Source organism: Meles meles, chromosome 4, assembly GCF_922984935.1.
Source record: "Meles meles chromosome 4, mMelMel3.1 paternal haplotype, whole genome shotgun sequence".
In the NCBI taxonomy this organism is placed as follows: Eukaryota; Metazoa; Chordata; class Mammalia; order Carnivora; family Mustelidae; genus Meles; species Meles meles.
This window is the reverse complement of record NC_060069.1, coordinates 10,352,674-10,376,061: the sequence shown is the minus strand read 5'-3', so window position 1 is coordinate 10,376,061 and position 23,388 is coordinate 10,352,674. Positions and strand designations below refer to the sequence as shown.

Here is a 23,388-nt window from a genome sequence, read left to right as displayed (position 1 = left end):
AAGGAGTCAGTATCTAAAATATATAAAGAACTGTACAACTCAAAACAAAGAAATAATCCGATTAAAAAATAGAGTACATGAACAAACATTTTTCTAAAGGAGACAACAAACACATGAAAAGATCTTTCATCATCAGGGAAATGCAAATCAAAACCACTGAGATATCATCTCACACCAGATGGAATGGCTAAAATTAAAAAGAAAAGAAATAACAAGTACTGACAAGGATGTGGAAAAAGGGAACCCTCATGCACTGTTGACAGGAATGCAAACTGGCACAGCCCCTGTGGCAAACAGTATGGAGGTTCCTCAAAGAATTAAAACTGTATCCTGTACTAGTGCTTGATCAAATGGATACAAATACAACAGCTCTTGTAGATGCAATTCTAAAATAGCCTCACCATGTACCACCTCCAGATGGTAAGTTCTACTGAAAATCTGGAGTTCAGGCAGATTCAACTTCCATATGTTCCAAAAGTGTATTTTAAAAGTCTGTTACCCAGAACCCTGAGCATATTTTCCCACAGAAACAAAACTAGGATGGTCTAGAAAAGCCTATTTCACCCATTTGTATGTATCTGAAGTGTAGATATGTAGCTACATATCTACACTTATTATGTATCTGAAGTGCAGTCCTATACAAAGAGCACTGTAAAACCCCAATTAAGAAATATTTTGTAGGAGTATTCAGAATTCCCTCTGTATTTTGCAGAGGCTAATTCCCTCTGTATCCCTACATTAAGGAACAGGGACTCAATTCCTACCTCCAAAGTCTCCCCTGACTCCAAGCCTCTGTGAGTAATCCCAAGAAACTCAGGTAGTGCAGGGATCAAAATGAAGTGAAGGCAGACAAAAGGCATGCAGGGAGCTGGAGGAGATGAACTGAACATGGACCCTTCCTAAATCCATAAAAAAATTTAAGCAAGCCTCTCAGCCTTATATTGAGGCAAGATGGCATGGTGATTGGGATACCTGGGTGGCTCCGTTAAGCATCTGCCTTTGGTTCCATCATGATCCCAGGGTCCTGGGATGGAGTCCCATATCAGGCTCCCTGCTCAGCAGGGTGTCTGTTTCTCCCTCTGCCTGCCACTCCCCCTGCTTGTGCTCTCACTCTCTCTGACAAATAAATACATCTTAAAAAAGAGAGAGAGATGGCATGGTAAAGGAGTTAGATGGGTTTAGTTCCAATGTCAGCTTTGAAGCTTACTAAACTGTGTGAGCATAGACAACTTAACTATCCTCACTGAGTCAGTCTCCTTAACTATAAAATGGGGATAACACCTGTTGTTCAAGCTTGTTATGTAAGGACAGTCGCAAAATAGGGACAGCACCACCTGCAGTCGTAGTCTCGTTGTAGGTCCTCAAAAAATGGAAGCCAGTAATCTTCTGCTGTTACTTCTGAGGACCTCAAAGATTCTAGCCCGCTCTCCCACCTACTAGTAGCTCTTGTCCCTAGAAACAGAGTACTACTAACCCTTGCGAGTCTCCTAAAACTCTTGTTCACAGAAACAACATAAAACCAGGGAAAACATGGTCCTCCTTCCCCACTCATACAAATGAGGGTGCAAATGACAGACAAATGAATACATCAAGCACTAACATTTCAGAGGAACACAAGTCAGTGTGTTTTACTGATTTCATCATGGTACCCAGTAATGAGGGCTGGCTGTGGAAGCAGTGATGGTAGAAGGGTTTAGGAGGACAGCAGGAAGCAGAAAGTAAAAAAGCTATGAAAACTGCTCCTTTCCCCTCCCTTTTACCCATGGCAATGGCAAAACCTATACACACAGCAAGGTGAAAAGTAAGAACTGGTGGCTAGAGTGGCCCTAAGTAACTAATGACTTACAATGAAATTTTAGTATAGAAGCTTTTAATTGAATACACAGGATTTGTAGAAGAGAGAAAAACAAAGAATCACACCATCTAAGTCCAAAGAAACAGCTAAACTGGGGTGGTTTTTATTGCATGCTAAAATCTTTTTGATAAGGATTACTTACTCAAGAGAAACAACAAGGAAATGTGATTCAATATCTAATTTTCCATAAATTGCTTTCTAAAATATAAAATACATCTAATGTACAAGCCAAGGTTAAAAGAAACCCCAAAGAAAAAGCTCTTTGGTAATTCAAGTCACACCAAATTAAGTCTTCTAAAATACAGGAAACGGAACCACTGGCCTGGAAGGGACACTGAGAAGCAGTTCCAGCCTCCAGGCGAAATGAGACCCAGAAGAGCCAAAATGGTTATTGACCAGGCTCCTATGGGATATTCAATCACCCAAACCAACACAGGAGCATGAAACAGCACTGGATATTTAGTGACTAATACAAGAAAGGATTTATATCTTGAAATTTATCAAATTCTCTCAGGCAACTGAAATATTTTCTCATCTTCTTATTAGGTAAGACATGACTGACAAGTATTCTCTTAACCAAAATGTCCTACAGACTTAAATATAGTTATTTTTTTAATAACTTTACTCATTTACTTTCTAGCTCATGGGGCATTTATTCAGAAACTGTAGTCTTTATTTCTACCATTTTCATTTCTATCTTGACTTCTTTAAGTTCCATATAACCCTTTTAAAACACGACACAGAATCTAGACTATTTCTAAAGAGGACTTACTAATTCCAAGTATAATAAAAAGATTACTTCCTAGTTCTAACAAGATTTGGTGACTGATCCAAGTCATAGGCTTTCAATATACACTAGTAACTGGTTTATTCAATCTAAGATGTATTATAAATCCCAGTTATTTCAGCTGTTTGTATGTAGTGAGAAAACTCTAAATTTGGACTGAAATAAATTAGGATCTTTCTGTTCTATATCTGTGCTTTGCAATGTTTCTTCTAATTGATTTTTTTTCTTTTTTTTTTTTTTTGGTGAAATATGGAGCTGAACCAAGAATATTAATCAAGTTTAAGGTTGTATGTACTCTCTCCCTTATTTGTACATGCAATAATCATGGAAGAAACTTAATAGGTCTACATGATTCCTTACAGAGCTCAAACCAATGCCTTACCATCATCCCAGTATCTCCTAGATGCCAAGGCAAATGTATATATTTGCCAGGTTTATTTACTCATTTGTTATGATGCAACCTAAATAACCAAAAGTATTTTTAGTAACTAAATGGATGCTTGAATGTTTTTATGAAATTTGTGTTTAAATATAAGATTTCAGAAAGGTAATACAACCTGTGAGAGCAATTTCTTCAGAAGCTGTGCTATGGCAGGATCCTCCGGTGGAGGGCAGTCAGGAAGAGACCCATTTCGTTTCTTCTGGCGCATGTGAAGATGTCTGAACAAGCTAGTAATATCTTTAGACCTCAAAGCATAATCAAATATAGAACGACTTACTGGCTCTTTCAAAACACTGAGCAGAACAAGTTTCCTTTCAATCTATATTAGGAAAATAAAAAGAATCAGCCAAAGACACAACATATAGTACAGTTATTTTCATATTCAGTAAATACAACCTGTGCAAAGTCAGTATCAGTATTTCCTCAGAAAATGGGAGATATCAACATCTGCAATTTTTTCTTCAAAGAAAAAAGATTACTACTGACCTATAAGAGTTAAGGCTTTTCTTTACATTTTTAGCATGTGAGTACACATCTGTGTCTTCCATACTGAAAGAATAATAGTATACACCCAGGCTAGAAGAACTTAGAAAATGACAGAGACTTTTTCTGGATGCCAGAATGTCACATGACCTCCTAGATCAAAAAAGTACCTGTGGCTTACAGGTCTAACAGCCAGCGGGTACTGACTGAGAAAAGATGCTCAGCAGTCACAGGGCTGACCAGCAGTCATCATGTTTCCCAGTAGTTTCAACCCCCTCTAAAAAAACATTACTCTCTCCACAGTTCATGAAATCTTTCCTTTAATTATTCCCAAAAACACCATCCTTGTCAATGGGTATATAATAAAAAGGATAAGCATACTAACCAAAACCAAGAGCATCTTCTTTTAGATATATTTAACTATCTGATAATCTGGTCAGTGGAAACCAGCATAAAAGGGTATCTTTTGTCTAATTCAAACTGTAGAAAGGCAAGATTTATGATGAATAATTAGCCTTTCAACTCCCAAACCTGGCCTTTCAAAAAATAAAGCAATGAAAAAAAGCCCCCCCCCAAAACATTTATACTTATATATTTATATCTCTGAGAAATATATGTATATGTGTATATTTATCCTTAAAAGAGTGATAAAGATTTCTAAAAAAAATACCTAATATCAGATTTTTTTAATGTTAGAGTTATTACAGTAAACCACCACTAAGTTATTACAAATGCATGCAATTTTTAATTCCCAGGAATACTTTCTCCACATTATGTTATAAAAGAGTTTAATAAACAAACTTCTAAATGGAATAAGTAGCCAAAAGTAGTAAGAATCACTAGACCGGATTTCCAAGAAAACTTACTGAACTTTAAAAGAAATTGGAGTGGCTCAGTTGGTTAAGCATCTGTCTTTAGCTCAGGTCATGATCCCACAGTCCTAAGATTGAGCCTCACATCAGGCTGCCTGATCAGCAAGGAGCCTGCTTCCCTCTCTCCCTCTGCCTATTGCTCCCCCTGCTTGTGCACTCTCTCTCCCTCTCTCTGTCAAATGAATAAAAAGCAAATAGAGTTTAAGTAAAAAAAAAAAAAAAAAAAGATATTTCAGAATATTTTAACAGCCAGAATCATTTCTCAACAGTTCACTCAATTTAGATATTTTTTTTAAGATTTTTATTTATTTATTTGACAGAGAGAGATCACAAGTAGGCAGAGAGGCAGGCAGAGAGAGTGAGAGGGAAGCAGGCTCCCTGCCGAGCAGAGAGCCCAATGCGGGACTCGATCCCAGGACCCTGAGATCATGACCTGAGCCGAAGGCAGCGGCTTTTACCACTGAGCGACTCAGGCGCCCCAATTTAGATATTTTTTGATAGTCAGCTTTCTAGGAAGATAAAGGATGTAAGCACTGACAAGTTGGGTAAATAACTGCTTTATACAAACCAAAAACCTGAAGTTCATGCTATACTGGGAAGAGAGGAGGGGGGCACAAGTCATTATATTTCAAAAAAAAAAAAAAAAAAAGACTAAATCAAATTTTAAAAGATTAGATTAAAAAAAGAGAATAGAAAAAAACCAGAACCAGTTAGTGGTCCAAAAAAAACGAACATTTGTAAAAGTTTTTTTCTGATTTATTATAAATGCTGACTTGGGCTAAAATCAGTTAGATTTTTACAATAAAAGTAGAGGCCCATCAGTATACATTTCTACTCTATTTCACTTTAATAGCACATGTTTTACAGCACTGCACATAAGAAAATAAAGCATGCACTACTGAATGGTATATTATGCATAACATGATGTATGACACAATAGTCTCTTGAACTTTTCTCAGCTTCAATACTGTTTGTTCCATTAACATTAACTAGCTTAAAAGAATGTGAAAATGCTGTAGCCCAATTCAAATCTTTAAAATTTTAAATAAAAATAAGACTTTCTAAACCTTTTTCTTTTTTATTCTTTTTTAATAAAGATTTTATTTATTTATTTATTTTTTTAAATTTATTTGACAGAGAGAGAGAGACAGCTAGAGAAAAAACACAAGCAGAGGGAACGGGAGAGGGAGAGGGAGAAGCAGGCCTCCTGCAGACAGGGAGCCCGATGCAGGGCTCAATCCTAGGACCCTGGGATCATGACGTGAGCCGAAGGCAGATGCCTAATGACTGAGCCACCCAGGCGCCCCTCTAAACCTTTTTCTTTAAGGAGTACAATTTGCAGAGGACTGATTCCAAGTAGGAACAAGCATACCTGTATTATTGGTTGAGTAATATATGGGTCAAGGTAAGGCATCAGTTTGCAGTATACATCAGCTGTACTTATTTGATCAGCTACCACTGTGATAAATCCTACGGCGCCATAGCGTATCCATAGATTGGGATGACACAGAAATGGGGCTAAACAGGAAAAGAAAAGGTACGGATTTAAACTATGTTCATAAATAGTTTCAAAGTATTGGGCTAAACAAATTTTCACTTTATAACACAACTAATAAAGGGATTATACCACAATGTTACTATCAGCTGTCCTCACATTATCACTCAATTATCCTATGGCATAAATTCAACTCAGCATACTAACATTATAATATCTTCTATCATAACACATCAGCAATAATACCATAAAAGAATAAATACAGCTGTTTACCTGACATTTTTTTTAATGAGAGGGTTTGATCAAATCTAATACATCATTCATAAATTCATTCACAAGGCATCATGAATAGAAACTAAAGGCAGAAAGTATGATGCCCATTCTTAAGGAGTTTAAAATACAAGATTAGGGAAGGCCGGGTGGCTCAGTCAGTGAAGCATCTGTCTTCGGCTCAGGTCATGATCTCAGGGTTCTAAGATCGAGCCTGGCATCAGGCTCCCTGCTCAGCAGGGAGTCTGCTTGTCCCTCTGCCCCTGATCCCAGCTTGTGCTCTCTCTGCCTCATTCTGTTCTCTAATAAATAAAATCTGTTAAAAATAATAAAAATTTTAAAAGATATATATTAAACCAGAAAAGTAAGTGAATGTGTTTTCACATCGTTTTACTATCTTATTTATTATCTAAAAATCAATGACCTCAACTAATCAACCTAAGATTTAGAATAAAATTCAAACTTTTAAACCCCTGATTTACAATAAAACTTCTAAAAGAAAAAAAAAAAAATATATATATATATATATATAATTTGTTGAGTATGCTAAAACATCAGGATTTAGAGGATATTAATTTTCTAAGAAATTTAGGGTAATAGAGAAATAAGAACACTGTCATATGCTAATATTACTTATATAAAAAGGAGGAGAAAAAATTTCTTCAAAGTATGTGTCCAAAGTTCTCCCATTTCCAATTCTTTTAATTACACATAAAGGAGGTTTTGATTACTTCAGAAGCATCATGCAGCCTCTGATACAACAACAAAGGAGGGTTTGTAGTTTCCCTTTGACAATAGGCAAAATGAGGACTGGAAAAATACTAAAAACCTCCAGAAAGTAGCTAAACCCAAAATGACTCGGCAGGAATTAGGCACTGTATGAGTCTGAATTATTGGTCCCAATTCTTTACATTATCTCTATGACACAATCACACTCTTTGCCTTGCACTCATGGTATACAAAGGGTACTTCTCTGCCTCTTGCTTTTCGCTCAGTCGTATTAACCTGCTCTGGCCAATGGGAAATTAGCAGATATAACACTAACAGAGGCCTCAAATGGGCTACATAGCGAGGCTTGTTGTCTCATGCTTCTGCCATCACCTACAACAGAACCCAAGGATCTGCAGCCCATCTAACATGGGCACCAGAATGAGACGGATGGATCACTGTCACCACAGACAATCAGGAGATACAAAGCCTACAGCAGAGCCACCCATACAGCCCACACATTCATGATGAGGACTTTACTAAAGCATTCACTGAGATCTTACAGATGACTATCATACAGCATCATTCTACAGTAAGTAGCAGATACAAAGAACCTCAAACATTCAAGAGGACTTCCTATAAAACACTGTACTTGATCTTTTCTGTACCCAATACATTCCAATTATATGGGGACAAGCATGAGGGAAGGGGAGTATGCATAATACTAAGTGGGAAGAGTGTAGTTTTTTCAAAACTGTGAAAGAAATCATGATGCCATTATCACCATCACCATTCCCTTTAACAATCACTACAATAGACTACACATAAAAACAGAACAGAGGGGGCGCCTGGGTGGCTCAGTGCTTTAAGCCTCTGCATTCAGCTCAGGTCATGATCTCAGGGTCCTGGGATCGAGCCCCGCATCGGGCTCTCTGCTTAGTGGGGAGCCTGTTTCTCCTTCTCTCTCTGCCTGCCTCTCTGCCTGCTTGTGACCTCTCTCTCTGTCAAATAAATAAATAAAATATTAAAAAAAAAAAACAGAACAGAGAGATGTACAGGGTCTACCATGTTTTAAAGGTGTTTCTAAGTTACTAAAAATTGTTTTTTCTTTGAAATGGTTCAAAATGCCAACTATTTCTTTGAAATAGTTCATACTGCCAAAATCAAGTTCACTTGATTTTTCTTAGCAAAGCTTTGTCCCCACAAAGATAGTACCAAACTCAGTTCCAGTTCTAAGGGAGTCCCCTATCCAAGAAATTGCACCATATTTATTATATACCTAAATCATTTATTTGATGCTAAAGATACAGAGTATCCCATAAACTTGCCCTATGATCAATGATAAGAAACAGAACACAGAAAAATCTCTGCAAAATTTGAGAAGAGGAATAAAAAACATCTTTATGATGATTTTTGCTTAAAAATTGATAGACATCCATTTTTCAGATAAATAAAATGCTAATTATAGCTACATTAAGTCTCAAAAATAGTTCCCAATTAATTATGCAACAGAAGAAACATATTATATGAGGGGTTCCTAAGTGGCTCAGTTAAGTGTCTGCCTTCCACTCAGGTCATAATCCCAGGCTCTTGGGATAGAGCCCTACATCAGGCTCTCTGCTCAGCTCCTTGCTCTCCCTCTACCCCTTACACCCCCAACTCATGCTCGCTCTCTCTCTCAAGTAAATAGTCTTTCTAAAAAAAAATGTATTGCATGAAATTAGAGCATACAAGTACATATTTATACACCGAGAATATTCATTAAAATAAGGAGGATCAAAGGCAAGAAAAACTTGAGCCATAAAGGTAATGTCACTTTCACAGAAGAAAAAAGAAAACATTGATGACAATACATTTTTTTCTTTATTATGGAAACACTGCTTTCTATATCTGCCCTTATACTACACGGCACTCCACAGCTTATATGAAAACTCAAAAACATTTCAATGTAATCGAGATTCTCATCAATGATGGTGGTACCAATACTCAATAATTTCTTAAATTTGTAATTATTTTGAACATAATCATAAAATTCAAACCAAATTAAGGTTATAAACTAAAAGAACAATTACAGATACTAGTGTGTAAAATAGGAAACCTCCATACACTTAAATTTTCCACAAGTATTTTTTTAAAAGCTACATTCATGCCTTAAAATTTTTCAGAAATTTTATACACCTCTACAGCTACTACCTACTTTCTCAACAATCAAAATAAATAACTCCTTTGTGTTTTTTCTCTGAGGACTGCGTCAAGAATAACCTATAACCAAATCTAACCAATTTTGGCTTTCTATTACTTTTGCTTGGCAAAGAATTTAATAGCAATTAAGCATTTTATCAAAAAAAGGCAATTTTCTAAGATTTCATGTCCTCTCAGGTCAGAGCCAACTTAGTATCTTGCATTGCTTACTTTCTTAAAATGAAGTGGTAAGATTAAAAGTTCCACATATTCTTAATTTTAGAAGTGTCATATTTACTTGTTTGCCCTTATTCTGAATTTTAAGTTGAGGGTAATAGGTTAAGTGCTATAAAGGTCAAACATTAATTCTTTTCATTGGTTAATCAAACTGTTAACAGTAGTAACTTCAACACTATGAATTTTTAAGTGGCAATCAGTGCAATAACAGATATCATAGACAATCCCGTACGTTTAATTTTAACTTCTTGACTAGTGGTCAAGTGTTCAAAAAAATAAGCTGACTCTTCAGAGCAGTTAAAGACTTTATCTACATAATGTTAAAAACAAAACAAAACAAAACAATCTGTTTTTCAAGTTAAAGGCTTAACTACAGATAAAAACAAAGAGAGATTTCCCAAGCTGGGCTAGAGGACCAAATGATCCCATTTGTTTGCCTGCCTGTCTTTTGTTTACATGCAAGCATGCATGAACATGCACATACACGTGCACACACACAAAACAATAAAGTTGAAAATCTGACCCTATATTGCCTAGAACTTTTACAGTGTTCTATCATTTGTTATTTCTCTTAAGATACCCTTCATTTTCTCCTTCTAATTTTGAGAAAAAGAAACTTACCAATATCACTGGCAAATTCATAGACATGGGGTTTTTGTAGCAACCCTAACTGGCACATACAAGTAAGGGCATTTAGAGCTTTAACAATAACAAATTCCTCAGCATCACTAAGACCTTGCTGCAGCAGGGGTTTGAGAATTGAAGAGCTTTGCCAACCAACATATGCAGCAACACCTGAAAGAAAAGTAACATCACATGATTATTCTATACCAGAAAGTACAAATGCCATTAAGTTAAAAAATAAAATTAATCAAAACCCAAATATATTGGGCAAAAATCCAGGATAGGATATCATACTTCCTACGCAGCACAATAATGAAAAAGATCCACACCAAAGCAAATCAACAAGAAATTCTATAAAACCAAGGGGAAAAAAAAGATCTTAGGAACCTAGAGAAAGAAAAATACTCCCCTAAAAAGGAAAGAGGAACAATGAAAACAATCTTCACAAGATGATCTTTAGCAACAATGGACGCTAGAACACAACACAGCAAGACCTCCAAAGTTATTAAATCATTTTTATACTTAAACTGCCAATAAGAACATAAATAAGTCATTTTGCAACATACAAAGACTACCTGGGTTAACTTCACATGCAACCCTACCTAAGAAAGTTTCTTGAGGATGTTCTTCAGCAAAATAAAGAAAATGCAGAATATAGCCCCCCCCCAAAAATATATATACATATACACATTCATGTAAGTATATATCCATATCTATATCCACATATATACATATATATATATAATCTCCATCCCAAAAATTCAAGGGGATAAACTGATAATAGCTAGCAAAGATTCAGAAATCAATCAGCCAAATTAGAACAAAAGCCAGTAACTTTCAAAAATGTTATCAAAAAGAAAAACAGAATAGATTACAAGCAATAGGTAAAACTGGTAAGAAAGAAACTTGATATTACAGACAAGGTAAAGAAGATTTATTACTTTCTTTCGAAAGGAAAACAAAGGAACCTGAAACTCCAGGAAAAAAAAAACAAAAAATTGTACAAGAAAATCATGGTATAAATAAAAAATAAATTAAAATACACAATGTCTTAATAATCTGCAGAAGACAGAAAGAATCCACTGATGACACCATAAACATTTCCATCAAATAATAAAGGAGTCATGGCATTAGAACTGTGGGAAAGCAAATCCAGTACACTACCTTGGTTCTGAAGTCAATAAAATGTACGCATTCATAATAATGTAAATTTTGCTTTGAAATTTCAGAATCAGTTCTATAAAAGCATAAGATATTATTATGACTACTGAACAAAATGCAAATAGTATTAACTATGCAATGCATTTGTTAGTCGAACTGTAAGTTAATAATTGGCTGGAATAACCAACCAACAAAGAAAAGGAGAAACAAAAAGAGGGGCATTCATCTTCTTGTAGTCCAAATCAGAAGTAGACCAGTAAGAAGTAGGTCTAAGGGGCACCTGGGTGGCTCAGTGGGTTAAAGCCTCTGCCTTCGGCTCAGGTCGTGATCCCAGGGTCCTGGGATCGAGCCCCAAATCGGGCTCTCTGCTCAGCAGGGAGTCTGCTTCCTTCCTCTCTCTCTGCCTGCCTCTCTGCCTACTTGTGATCTCTGTCTGTCAAATAAATAAATAAAATCTTAAAAAAAAAAAGTAGGTTTAATTATTTAAAGTTATAAAAACACAGTAAAAACTAAAGCACTGCAAATAGTGATCTACATCTCAAAACAGAGGGGAAAAGGAATCAGGATGTGGTAAAAGTTAAATCTTCATATAAAGTCTAAAGTCAACAGTAGACTTGACTACAAGAAAAATATTGAGATGTGGCAATAAACACCTGAACCTATCAAACTAAAAACAAAATCCAGAGTAGTTACTTCTGGTTGACACACAGAAGATGGCGGAGAAGTAGCAGCCTGAGACTACATCAGGTAGCAGGAGATCAGCTCGATAACTTATCTAAACATTGCAAACACCTACAAATCCAAAGGGAGAGCGAAGAGAAGAAGAACAGCAACTCTAGAAACAGAAAATCAACCACTTTCTGAAAGGTAGGACTGGCGGAGAAGTGAATCTAAAACGACGGGAAGATAGACCGCGGGGGGAGGGGCCGGCTCCCGGCAAGCGGCGGTGGAACGGAGCACAAAATCAGGACTTTTAAAAGTCTGTTCCACTGAGGGACATTGCTCCAGGGGCTAAACCGGGGTGAAGCCCACGCGGGGCCAGCGGGGCCCCAGGCCCCGCAGGGTCACAGAAGGATCGGGGGTGTCGGAGTGTCGGAGAGCTCGCAGGTATTAGAACGGAGAAGCCGGCTGCAGAGACAGAGCCGAGGACTGAACTCTCAGCTCGGGGTTACCTTGAACTGGTCGCGGGCTGGGTGAGCTCGGAGCGCGGCTAGAGGCTGGGGATACGGGAGTGATTGGGTGCTGTCCTCTGGGGGCGCACTGAGGAGTGGGGCCCCAGGCTCTCGGCTCCTCCGGGCCGGAGACTGGGAGGCCGCCATTTTCATTCCCGTCCTCCGGAACTCTACGGAAAGCGTTCAGGGAACAGAAGCTCCCAAAAGCGAACCCGAGTCGCTTACTTAGTCCGGCCGCCGGTAAGGGCGGTGCAATCCCGCCTCGGGCAAAGACACTTGAGAGTCACTACAACAGGCCCCTCCCCCAGAAGATCAACAAAATATCCAGCGAGGACGAAGTTCATCTATCAAGGAGAAAGCAAATTCAATTCCTAAGACAGCAGAGTAGTTACTTCTGAAAAATGAAACTACTGCTTTTTATAATTACTTTATAGATTTTGAATAATTTATTAAAGCATATTTCTCCTATAATTGAAAAGTAATTATAGAAATTTTTTTCTTTAATAAAAGGAAAATGCTACCTAAACCTCCAGTGGATTATATTTAGGAACTTTACAAAGTGAAACATATAATGAGCCAAAATTGCTCAAAATATTTTGGAAAAATAAGACTGACATCTGGGGAACTCAACCTAAAGTTACTTATACATCTAGAATAATTATGATACAATAAATATGTACAATAATAGAGAATGATATTATATGAGTACAGAAATGAGAAATCAAGGGACTAGAACAGACACTGAGAAAACCAAAACTGAAGGATATAAGCATGCAACACATAATAACATAAGCTTCATCAATCAATGGGAAAGAAATGAAATGTTTAATAGTGTCAGGAAAGCTGACTATTTTTCTGAGGAAAATCAGATTTCACCTTATAACACAGTCCAAAATAAAGATCAATTAAAGAGATAAGTGTGAAAAATAAAGCATTATAGGGGCGCCTGGGTGGCTCAGTGGTTTAAGACTCTGCCTTTGGCTCAGGTCATGATCTCAGGGTCCTAGGATGGAGCCCTGTATCAGGCTCTCTGCTCAGTGGGGTGCCTGCTTCCCTTCCTCTCTCACTGCCTGCTTGTGATCTCTGTCAAATAAATAAAATCTTAAAAAAAAAAAAAAGCATTATAAAAAAAATACGTAGCCAACAGATTATTAACCTAACAAGTTACTTGAGAAAAATATTTGTCAATGATAAAAAATTAATGTTTTTAATGTACATTTGTAAGTTTCAAAAACATCAAGACAAAATAATAAAAAATTCACAGAATAAGAAGTACAAATGAGGGCTCCTGGGTAGCTCAGTTGGTTAAGCGACTGCTTTCAGCTCAGGTCATGATCTGGAGTCCCAGGATCCAGTCCTGCATCAGACTCCCTGCTTGACGGGGAGTCTGCTTTTCTCCCTCTGACCTTCCCCCTCTTGTGCTCTCTCTCATTCTCTCTCTCTCAAATAAATAAAATCTTAAAAAAAAAAAAATACAAATGAGTTATCAACACGAGAAAAGTTTTTCACCTCCATAAATAAGCTGAGAAATATACATCAAAACAAGTTATCATTCTACCATACAAACGGGTAAAGATTATTTGAAGCCTATTCCATGGTGTAGGGTATGCAGTATGGTCAAACAATGCTGATCAGAATGGAAAATGGTAGGATATTTTTTGAAAAGCTTCTAAAATGTATCAGGAGTTTTAAGAATACTTTCATATTCTTTAACCCAATAATTAAAATTTCAGACTTTTATTCTGAGAAAACAATCAGAAGCAAATATTTATGTAAAATATTATCTGTATATGAAAGGGAAAAAATAAAAATAATTTAAATATCCAAAAGTGATAAATTTTGGTAAAACCATATAATGGAATATCTTAACCTTTTAAATTACGGTTTAAAAAAAAATTGTTTAAGATTTTATTTATCTGACAGCGAGAAAGAGAGCACAAGTAGGGGGAGCAGCAGGCAGAGAGAGAGGGAGAAGCAGGCTCCCTGCTGAGCAAGGACCCTGAGATCATGACCTGAGCCAAAGGTAGACACTTAACCAACTAAGCCACCAGGTGCCCTGGTTTCAAAAAAATTTTAATGACATGAGAAACTGTTTAGGACATATGTTACCAGAAAAAGAACTAAAAAATGAAATAAGATTAAAAAGTAATACAATACATACATAACACTTATGTGCCCAGCACTATTACATACGTTAATTCATTTTATCGTCACAACACAACAGATAGGTACTATTATTTTTTAAAAGATTTTATTTATTTGTGAGAGAAAGAGCACACATGCATACATAAATGGGGGAGAGGGAAGCTCCCTGCTGAGCAGGGACCAAACCAGGGCTCGATCCCAGGACTGAGGATCATGACCCAAGCCAAAGGCAGACATTTAACTGACTGAACCACCCATGAGCCCCCAGATGGGTACTAGTATTATTCCCGTTTTACAAATACAGAAACTAAGGAAAAAAGAGATTAAATGATTTCCCCAAGAACCACAACTAGTGAATGACAAAACCAGAACATGAACCCAACAGTCCACCTCCAGAGTGCCTACTCTTACCAGGTACACAATAGTGCCTCATAACATATATGACAAGGTGGCAAAATGGGATGGAAAGAGGAGAGAGTGACCTACAGAAATAAAAAAACAAAAGATTAACAGAGGTCATAAAGGGTTATAAGACTAGAAGTGATTTATTTTCTTCTTGGTTTCTTTATTTTCCAAATTTTCTGCAGCAAGCAAGCATTACTTTTATAAACAAAATAAAAGCAAAATTATCTTAAAATTTTAAAATAACATAAAGACATGATTCAAAACACACATGAATTAATCAATAGATCGTGGAAGTGCTAAGTACGACTTTTTCCAGATAAAAGAAATAAAAGTAAGATTTGAAAGAAGACAGCAAGAAAGACAAAAAATGTGAGAAGCAAAGTAAAAGAAAGAATAGAGGAAAGAATAGAGTTAGAGGAGTCTGACATGGAAGACTGAGATGAAGCAATAAACTAATACAAACAGTGGAAAAAACCATCAACAAAATGAAAAGGCAACCTACTGAATGGGAAAAAAATATTTGCAAATGATATATCCAATAGGGGGTTAATATCCAAAATATAAAGAACTTATACAACTCAACACCAGAAAGACAAACAATCCAATTACAAAATGGGCAAGAGACCTGAATGTGGAGAAAAGAGAATCCTTGCACACTACTGGTGGGCATGTAAATTGATATAGCCACTATGCAAAACAGCATGGAAATACCTCAAAAATTTAAAAACAGCAATACCATATTACCCAGCAATTCCACTCTTGGGCATATACCCAAATAAATCAATTTAGGCTCTCAAGGAGATATCTGTACTCCCATTTTCATTACAGCATTATTTACATAGCCAAGGTATGGAAGGGATCTAAATGTCCATATAGAGGAAAGGATGAAGAAGATGTGGTACATATATATATACAATGGAATATAGTCATAAAGGAGTGCAATCTCGCCATTTGCAACAAGATGGACAGACCTAGAGGGTATTAAGCTAAGTTAAACAAGTCAGACAGAGAAAGACAAATATCATATAATTTCACTTATATACGGAATCTAAAAAACAAAATGAAAAACCAAACAAAATAGAAACAGACTCATAAATACAGAGAACAAACTAGTGATTGCCAGAGGGAAAAGGGTAAGGACAGAGGTGAAACAGGTGAAAGGAATTAAGAGATACAAACTTCACAATAAATAAGTCATGAAATGTAAAATACAACATAGAATATAAACAATAATATTGCAATAACTTTGGTGACACATAGAAAATACACTCACCTATGGTGAGCATTTCATAATATATATAAATGCTGAATCACTGTTGTACATCCAAAACTTTGATCAATTATACATCAAAAATTTTTAAATTTTTTTAACTATAAAGATGTCTGAAAAGAGAAGATACAATAATCTCCAACAGTAATAATCTCCAATCTCCAAAAGCAAGAACACCATACAATTTCAAAACTTTTCAAAAGGAGAAAAGTACCCTCTCCTCCAAAATGTTATGTGGCAGCATTTGCAGAAAGATCAATACTGTTGCTATGAGTTTCTTTCTTTCTTTCTTTCCTTTTTAAATTTTTGGGGAAAAAAACAAAGGCAAACCTTTTAGCAGTTACTTTCCTAGACTGGGAACCAAAATCTAAACCCTACAGCTTTCTGCAACTACATGAGAGAGTTTGAATACCAGGGAAGCTTTCCGATGTGCAGAATAGTTTTTCAATCTTTTAAACTAACAGACGAGTTGTTACAAGCATGTGCAAAATGATATAAAAAAAGGGTTAGTTGGTAAACATAATAACATGGGTTTGGCATAAACTATTTCATAACTGAATTAGAAACAAAGGAGAAGTAACAACTGACACCACAGAAATACAAAGTACTATAAGAGAAAACTATAAATAATTATTGCCAACTGGACAAACTAGAAGAAATGGATAAACATACAATCTTTCAAAAGTAAATCAAGAAGAAATAGAAAATCTGAACAGACCAATTACTAATAATGAAAGTTAATCAGTAATTGAAAAACTATGCCAAAGAGGGGTGCCTGGGTGGCTCAGTCTGTTGAGTGGTTGACTCTTGGTTCAGCTCAGATTTTGTTCTCAGAGTGCCAGGATTAAACCCTTAATTGGGCTCCCTGCTCAGCACAGAGTCTGCTTGTTCCTCTCCCTCTGGCCCTCCCCCAACTCATGCTCTCTTTCTTTCTAAAATAAATAAATAAATCTTTAAAACAAATAAACCAAAAAAAAAAACCCTCCAAAAGAACAAAAGTCCAGAACTAGATGGATTCACAGGTGAATTTTACCAAACATTCAAAGAATTAATACCTATTCTCCTTAAATTATTCCAAAAAAAACAGGAGAGGAAGGAAAGCTTCCAAACACATTCTATGAGATTAGCATTACCCTGACACCAAAACCAGACAAAGGCACCACAAGAAGAAAAAAAAGAAAACTATAGGCCAATATCTATGATAAACATACATGCAAATATCGTCAACAAAATATGAGCAATCCATTCAATAAGCATTCAACAATACATTAAAAAGCCATTCACCCCACATGATCAAGTGGGATTTATTGTACGGATGCAAGGATAGTTCAGTATTTGCAAATCAATATTATCACATTATTAAACCAAAGGATAAAATTATATGGTCATCTCAATAGATGCAGAAAAAGCATTTAACAAAATTTAACATCTGTTCATGACAAAAACTCAACATAGTGGGGCGCCTGGGTGGCTCAGTGGATTAAAGCCTCTGCCTTGGGCTCGGGTCATGATCTCAGGGTCCTAGGATCGAGCCCCACATCGGGCTCTCTGCTTGGCGGGGAGCCTGCTTCCCCACCCCCGCCTGCCTCTCTGCCTACTTGTGATCTCTCTCTGTCAAATAAATAAATAAAATCTTCTAAAAAAAAAAAAAAAACCACCTCAACATAATGGGTTTAGAGAAAACATACCACAACCTAAAAAACCACAGCTAACATCATACACAACAGTGAAAAACTGAGAGCTTTTTCTCTAAGAACAGGAACAAGACAAGAATGTCCACTGTCATCACTTTTATTCAACACAGTAATAAAAGTCTAAGCTGCAGCGATCAAACATGAAAAAGAAACAAAAGGCATCTAAATTGGTAAGGAATAAGTAAAACTGTCACTATCTGCAGATAACATGATTCTATAGATAAGCTCTAAAGACTTCACTAAAACATTATTGGAATGAATAAATTCAGTAAAGTTGCAGGATATAAAATACACAGAAACCCTGCAATTCTACACACTAATAACAAAACAACGGAAAGAGACATTAAGAAAACAGTTCTACCTGCAATTGCATCGAAAAAATAAAATATGTAGCAGCAGTCCAAGATGGCAGAGGACTAGAGACCTAAATATTGTCTGCTCCCAGGATTTCAGCTAGATAGCTATCAAACCATTCTGAACGCCTGCAAACTCAATTGGAGATCAAAGAAAAGAATAGCTGCAACTCTACAAATAGAAAAGCAAACACTTTTTGCAAGGTAGGAGGTGCAGATAAGTGAATCCAGGGTGGTGGTGGGGAGGAAACCTCTGTCAACCAGCTACCAGCAAGTGATAGAGTAGCAGAGAACAAAATCAGAACTTTTAGAAGTCAGCTCCACTGAGGGACATCTCAGCTCCAGTGGCTAAGCGGGGAGTGCAACCCTTGGGGGGACAGTGTGGTCTCAGGACCCTCAAGGTCAAAGAAAGACCAGGGGTGCCTGAATGTGACAGAGCTCCCAAGCATCAGAGTGGGGAAGCCAGTTGCAAAGAGTGAGCTAAGGGGGATGTCTGGGTGGCTCAGTGGGTTAAGCCTCTGCCTTCGGCTCAGATCATGATCTCAGCGTCCTGGGATCAAGTCCCACATTGGGCACTCTGCTCGGCGGGGAGCCTGCTTCCCCTCTCTCTCTCTGGCTACTTGTGACCTCTCTCTCTGTCAAATAAATAAATAAAAATTTTTGACCAAAAAAAAAAAGAGTGAGCTAAGGAATACGCTCTCAGCTTGGGATCCAAGGCACAGTCAGGCCATTGCTCTTCAAGCAAGGAGCCAACAAGCAGCAGATTCAGGGAGACTCCCTGTCCTCCCCCTGTCCTCCCCCAGGAAGAGCGGTGTGGAGCATGCCACTGGAATATGCTGGGTTTGGAGACTCCAAATGGGCCATGTGTCAGAGACAGAAATGTTCGATCACAGGCCAGGTGAGCACAGACTGCGGATGGAAACCAGAGAGACAGGAGTGATTGACTGCTTTTCTCTGAGAGCTCAATGACAAGTGGGGTCCTGAGCTTTCAGTTGCTCTGGTGCCAGAGATTCGGAGGCCGCCATTTTCATTCTCATCCTCTAAAGCTATGCAGAAAGGCTTCAGGGAATAAAAGCTATTGAGGGCAAGCCCAAGCAAATTACTTAGCCTGGCCCTACCAAGGGTGGTGCAGTTCACCTGGGGCAAAGAGATCTGAGAATTAATGTAACAGGCCCGTCCTCCAGATCAGCAAGAACAAGAAGCCAGGATAAGTTCACCCATCAATGAGAACTGCAAAACTCTGACACTAGGGGAACACAAAATGAATGCATGGTTTTTTCCCCCATGATTCTTTAGTCTTTCAACTTCAATTATTTTAATGTTCTTTATTTTTTCTTTTTGTTTTTGAATTATTCTTATTTCTTTTTCAACCAACTTATTCGTTTTTTGAAATCTTTTTTAAATTCTCATTTTTAAAGTCATATTCTATCCCTTTGTGGAAAATAACCTTATTTTTTGTATATATATTTTTTTCTTTAAAATTTTGGGATACAGTTTCTTCTAAAAGACCAAAATATAGCAAAACTCTAGTATATGTCTCTGTTCTGTTCACCCACCTGATCACATTCTTTTTTTTTTATTTTTAATTGTTTCTTTCTTTTTTCAACCAACTTATCAATTCCTTTTTTAAAATCTTTTTTAAATTTTCATTTTTACAGTCATACTCCATCCCTCCATTGTATTTAACCTTATTCTTCTGTATATACAGGTTGTTGTTTTTTTTTTTTAATTTGGGATGCAATTTCATCTAACAGACCAAAATACATCCAAACTCTAGTGTATGGCTCTGTTCTATTCACCAGCCTGACCATATTCTTTTTCTTTGTTCTTCCTCTTTCTTTCCCCCTGGTTTCTGGTCTCTTCTAATTTATTTAGTGTATATTTCTCTGGGGTTGTTGTTACCCTTTTAGCATCCTGTTCTCTCATTCATTTATTCTCTCAATAAAATGACAAAATGGAAAAACTCATCTCAGACAAACAGAACAAGACACAGTACCAACTGCCAGGGACCAAATCAACATGGACATTAGTAAGATGTTGGAACTTGAATTCAGAATAACAATTATAAAGATCCTAGCTCGGCTTGAAAAAAAGCATAGAAGACACTAGAGAATCCCTTTCTGGATTAAATAAAATCTAACCAAGTTGAAATCAAAAAGGCTATTGAGGGGCGCCTTGGTGGCTCAGTGGGTTAAAGCCTCTGCCTTCAGCTTGGGTCATGGTCCCAGGGTCCTGGGATCGAGCCCCACATCAGCCTCTCTGCTTGGCAGGGAGCCTGCTTCCTCCTCTCTCCCTGCCTGCCTCTCTGCCTACTTGTGATCTTTGTCTGTCAAAACAAATAAAATCTTTTTAAAAAAAAAAAAAAAAAAGGCTATTGAGGTGCAATAAAAAATGGAGGTTCTAACTGCTAGGGTAAATGAGGCAGAAGAGAGAATTAGTGACAAAGATGACCAAATGATGGAGAAAAAAGAAGCTGAGAAAAAAGAGAGATAAACAACTACTGGGTCACCAGGGGAGAATTCGAGAGATAAGTGAACCATAAAGCGAAACATTAGAATAATTGGTCCTACAGAAGAAAAAGAGGGGAAGGGCAGAAGGTATACTGGAGCAAATTATAGCAGAGAACTTCCCTAATTTGGGGAAGGAAACACGCAACAAAATATAGGAGTCTCAGAGAATCCCCCTCAAAATTAATAAATATAGGTCAACACCCCAACATCTAATAGTAAAACTCACAAATCTCAGAGACAGAGAAAATCCTGAAAGCAGCTTGGGACAAGAGGTCTGTAACCTACAACAGTAGAAACATTATACTGGCAGCAGATGTATATCCACAGAGACCTGGCATGCCAGAAAGGACTAGCTTGATATATTCGGGGTACTAAATGAGAAAAATATGCAGCCAAGAATACTTTACCCTGCAGGGCTGTCATTGAAAATGGAGAGATTAAAGCTCCCAGGACAAGCAGAATTTGCAATCACCAAACCAGCCCTATAAAAAATATTGAAAGGGGTCCTCTGAGCAAAGAGAGAACCCAAAAGTAACAGAGACAATATACAGTAATAGTTACCTTACAGGCAATACAATGACACTAAATTCATATCTTTCAATAGTTACCCTGAAATGTAAATGGGCTAAATGCCCTAATCAAAAGACACAGGGTATCAATTTGGATAAAAAAAGCAAGACCCATCAATATGCTGTCCGCAAGAGACGCATTTTTAGACCCAAAGACACCTGCAGATTTAAAGTGGTGTGGGGGAAATTATTTATCATATGAATGGACATCAAAAGAAAGTTGGGGCAGCAATCCTTAGACAAATTAGATTTTAAACCAAAGACTGAATAAGAGTTGAGGAAGGACACTGTATCATACTTAAAGGGTCTGTCCAAAGAGAAGATCTAATGATTGTAAATACTTATGCCCCTAACATGGGAGCAGCCAATTATATAAGCCAATTAATAACAAACTCAAAGAAACACACCAACAATGGTAAAATAACAGTAGGGGACTTTAACAACCCCCTCACTGAAATGGACAGATCATCTAAGCTAAAGAGCTACATGACACACTGGACCAGACGGACTTTACAGATATATGCAGAACATTTCATCCCAAAGCTACACAATACACATTCTTCTCTAGTGCACATACAACATTCTCCAACACAGATCACATCGTGGGTCACAAATCAGGTCTCAACCAGTACCAAAAGACTGAGATCCTTCCCTGCATATTTTCATACCACAATGCTTTCAAACTAGAACTCAACCACAAGAGGAAAGTTGGAAAGAACTCAAATACATTCTAAAGAGCATCCTACCAAAGAATGAATGGGTCAATCGGGAAATTAAAGAAGAATTTTCAAAATTCATGGAAGGGAAGGCACGTATTGCATGGAGCACTGGGTGGTGCAAAAAACAATGAATACTGTTACGCTGAAAAGAAATGAAAAAAAATTCATGGAAACAAATGAAAATGAAAACACAACTGTTCAAAATCTTTGGGATGCAGCAAAGGCAGCCCTAAGAGGAAAGCATATAGCAATACTAACCTTTCTCAAAAAACAAGAAAGGTCCCAAATACACAACCTAACCTTACACCTAAAGGAGCTGGAGAAAGAACAGCAAAGAAAGCCTACACCTTAGCAGGAGAAGAGAAATAATAAAGATCAGAGCAGAAATCAATGAAATAAATGAAACCAAAAGCACAGTAGAACAGATCAACAAAACTAGGAGCTGGTTCTTTGAAAGAATTAATAAGATTGATAAACCCCTGGCCAGACTTACCAAGAAGAAAAGAGAAAGAACCCAAATAAATAAAATCATGAATGAAAGAGGAGAGATCACAACCAACACTGAAGAAATACAATTATAAGAACTTATTATGAGCAACTACATGACAAATTAGACAATCTCGAAGAAACAGATGCATTTCTAGAGATGTATAAACTACTAAAACTGAACCAGGAAGAAATAGAAAACCTGAACAGACCCATAACCAGTAAGGAAATTGAAGCAGTAATCAAAAATCTCCCAACAAACATGAGCGCAGGGCTAGATGGCTTCCCAGGGGAATCCTACCACACATTTAAAGAATTAATACCTATTTTCCTGAAACTGTTCCAAAAAACAGAAATGGAAGGAAAACTCCCAAGGTCATTTTATGAGGTCAGCATTACCTTGATCCCAAAACCAAAGACCCCATCAAAAAGGAGAATTACAGACCAGTATCTCTGATGAACATGGATGCAAAAATTCTCACCAAAATACTAGCCAATAGGATCCAACAGTATATTAAAAGGATTATTCACTATGACCAAATGGGATTTATTCCTGGGTTGCAAGGGTAGTTCAAATCTGCAAATCAACATGATACATCACATTTTTTGAAATTTAAATTCAAGTTAATTAGCATGTAGTGTATTATTAGTTTCAGGGAAGATAGAAACCTTTTTAAAAATTAAAACTATCATTGCCCTTGATCCAAAAGGAGAGAAATAAAAGTAATGTTTGGAGCTATCACTTGAAAGCTTTATGAGGATTTACATTTCTAGACTATTCAACATAGACCAATTCATGAGACCAAGAGCTCCTGTGTGTCCTTCTCCTTTTAGCTGACCATTCATCTTAAATCTCTTATTCCCTTACTATCTGACCTTTCTCTGATGGAAACCAAGCATGAAAAGTTCATGGGTCATTGATCTAAGCACAGGTCTGAAAGAAGGACACT

The 23,388-nt window shown here is 37.0% G+C and overlaps 1 protein-coding gene across 2 annotated transcripts in view; it reads right to left on the bottom strand.

Moving 5' to 3' along the window:
- The window catches only part of PIK3R4 (phosphoinositide-3-kinase regulatory subunit 4), an 88,838-nt gene that overhangs the window by 42,366 nt on the left and 23,084 nt on the right, over positions 1-23,388 (bottom strand). For both annotated transcript variants that reach the window (XM_046003334.1, XM_046003335.1), the window contains exons 7-9: positions 9,952-10,125; positions 5,812-5,957; positions 3,200-3,403 (exon numbers count right to left, since the gene is read on the bottom strand). In XM_046003334.1, the coding sequence (XP_045859290.1) occupies positions 3,200-3,403; positions 5,812-5,957; positions 9,952-10,125 (524 nt within the window). The remainder of the gene's footprint in view (positions 1-3,199; positions 3,404-5,811; positions 5,958-9,951; positions 10,126-23,388) is intronic.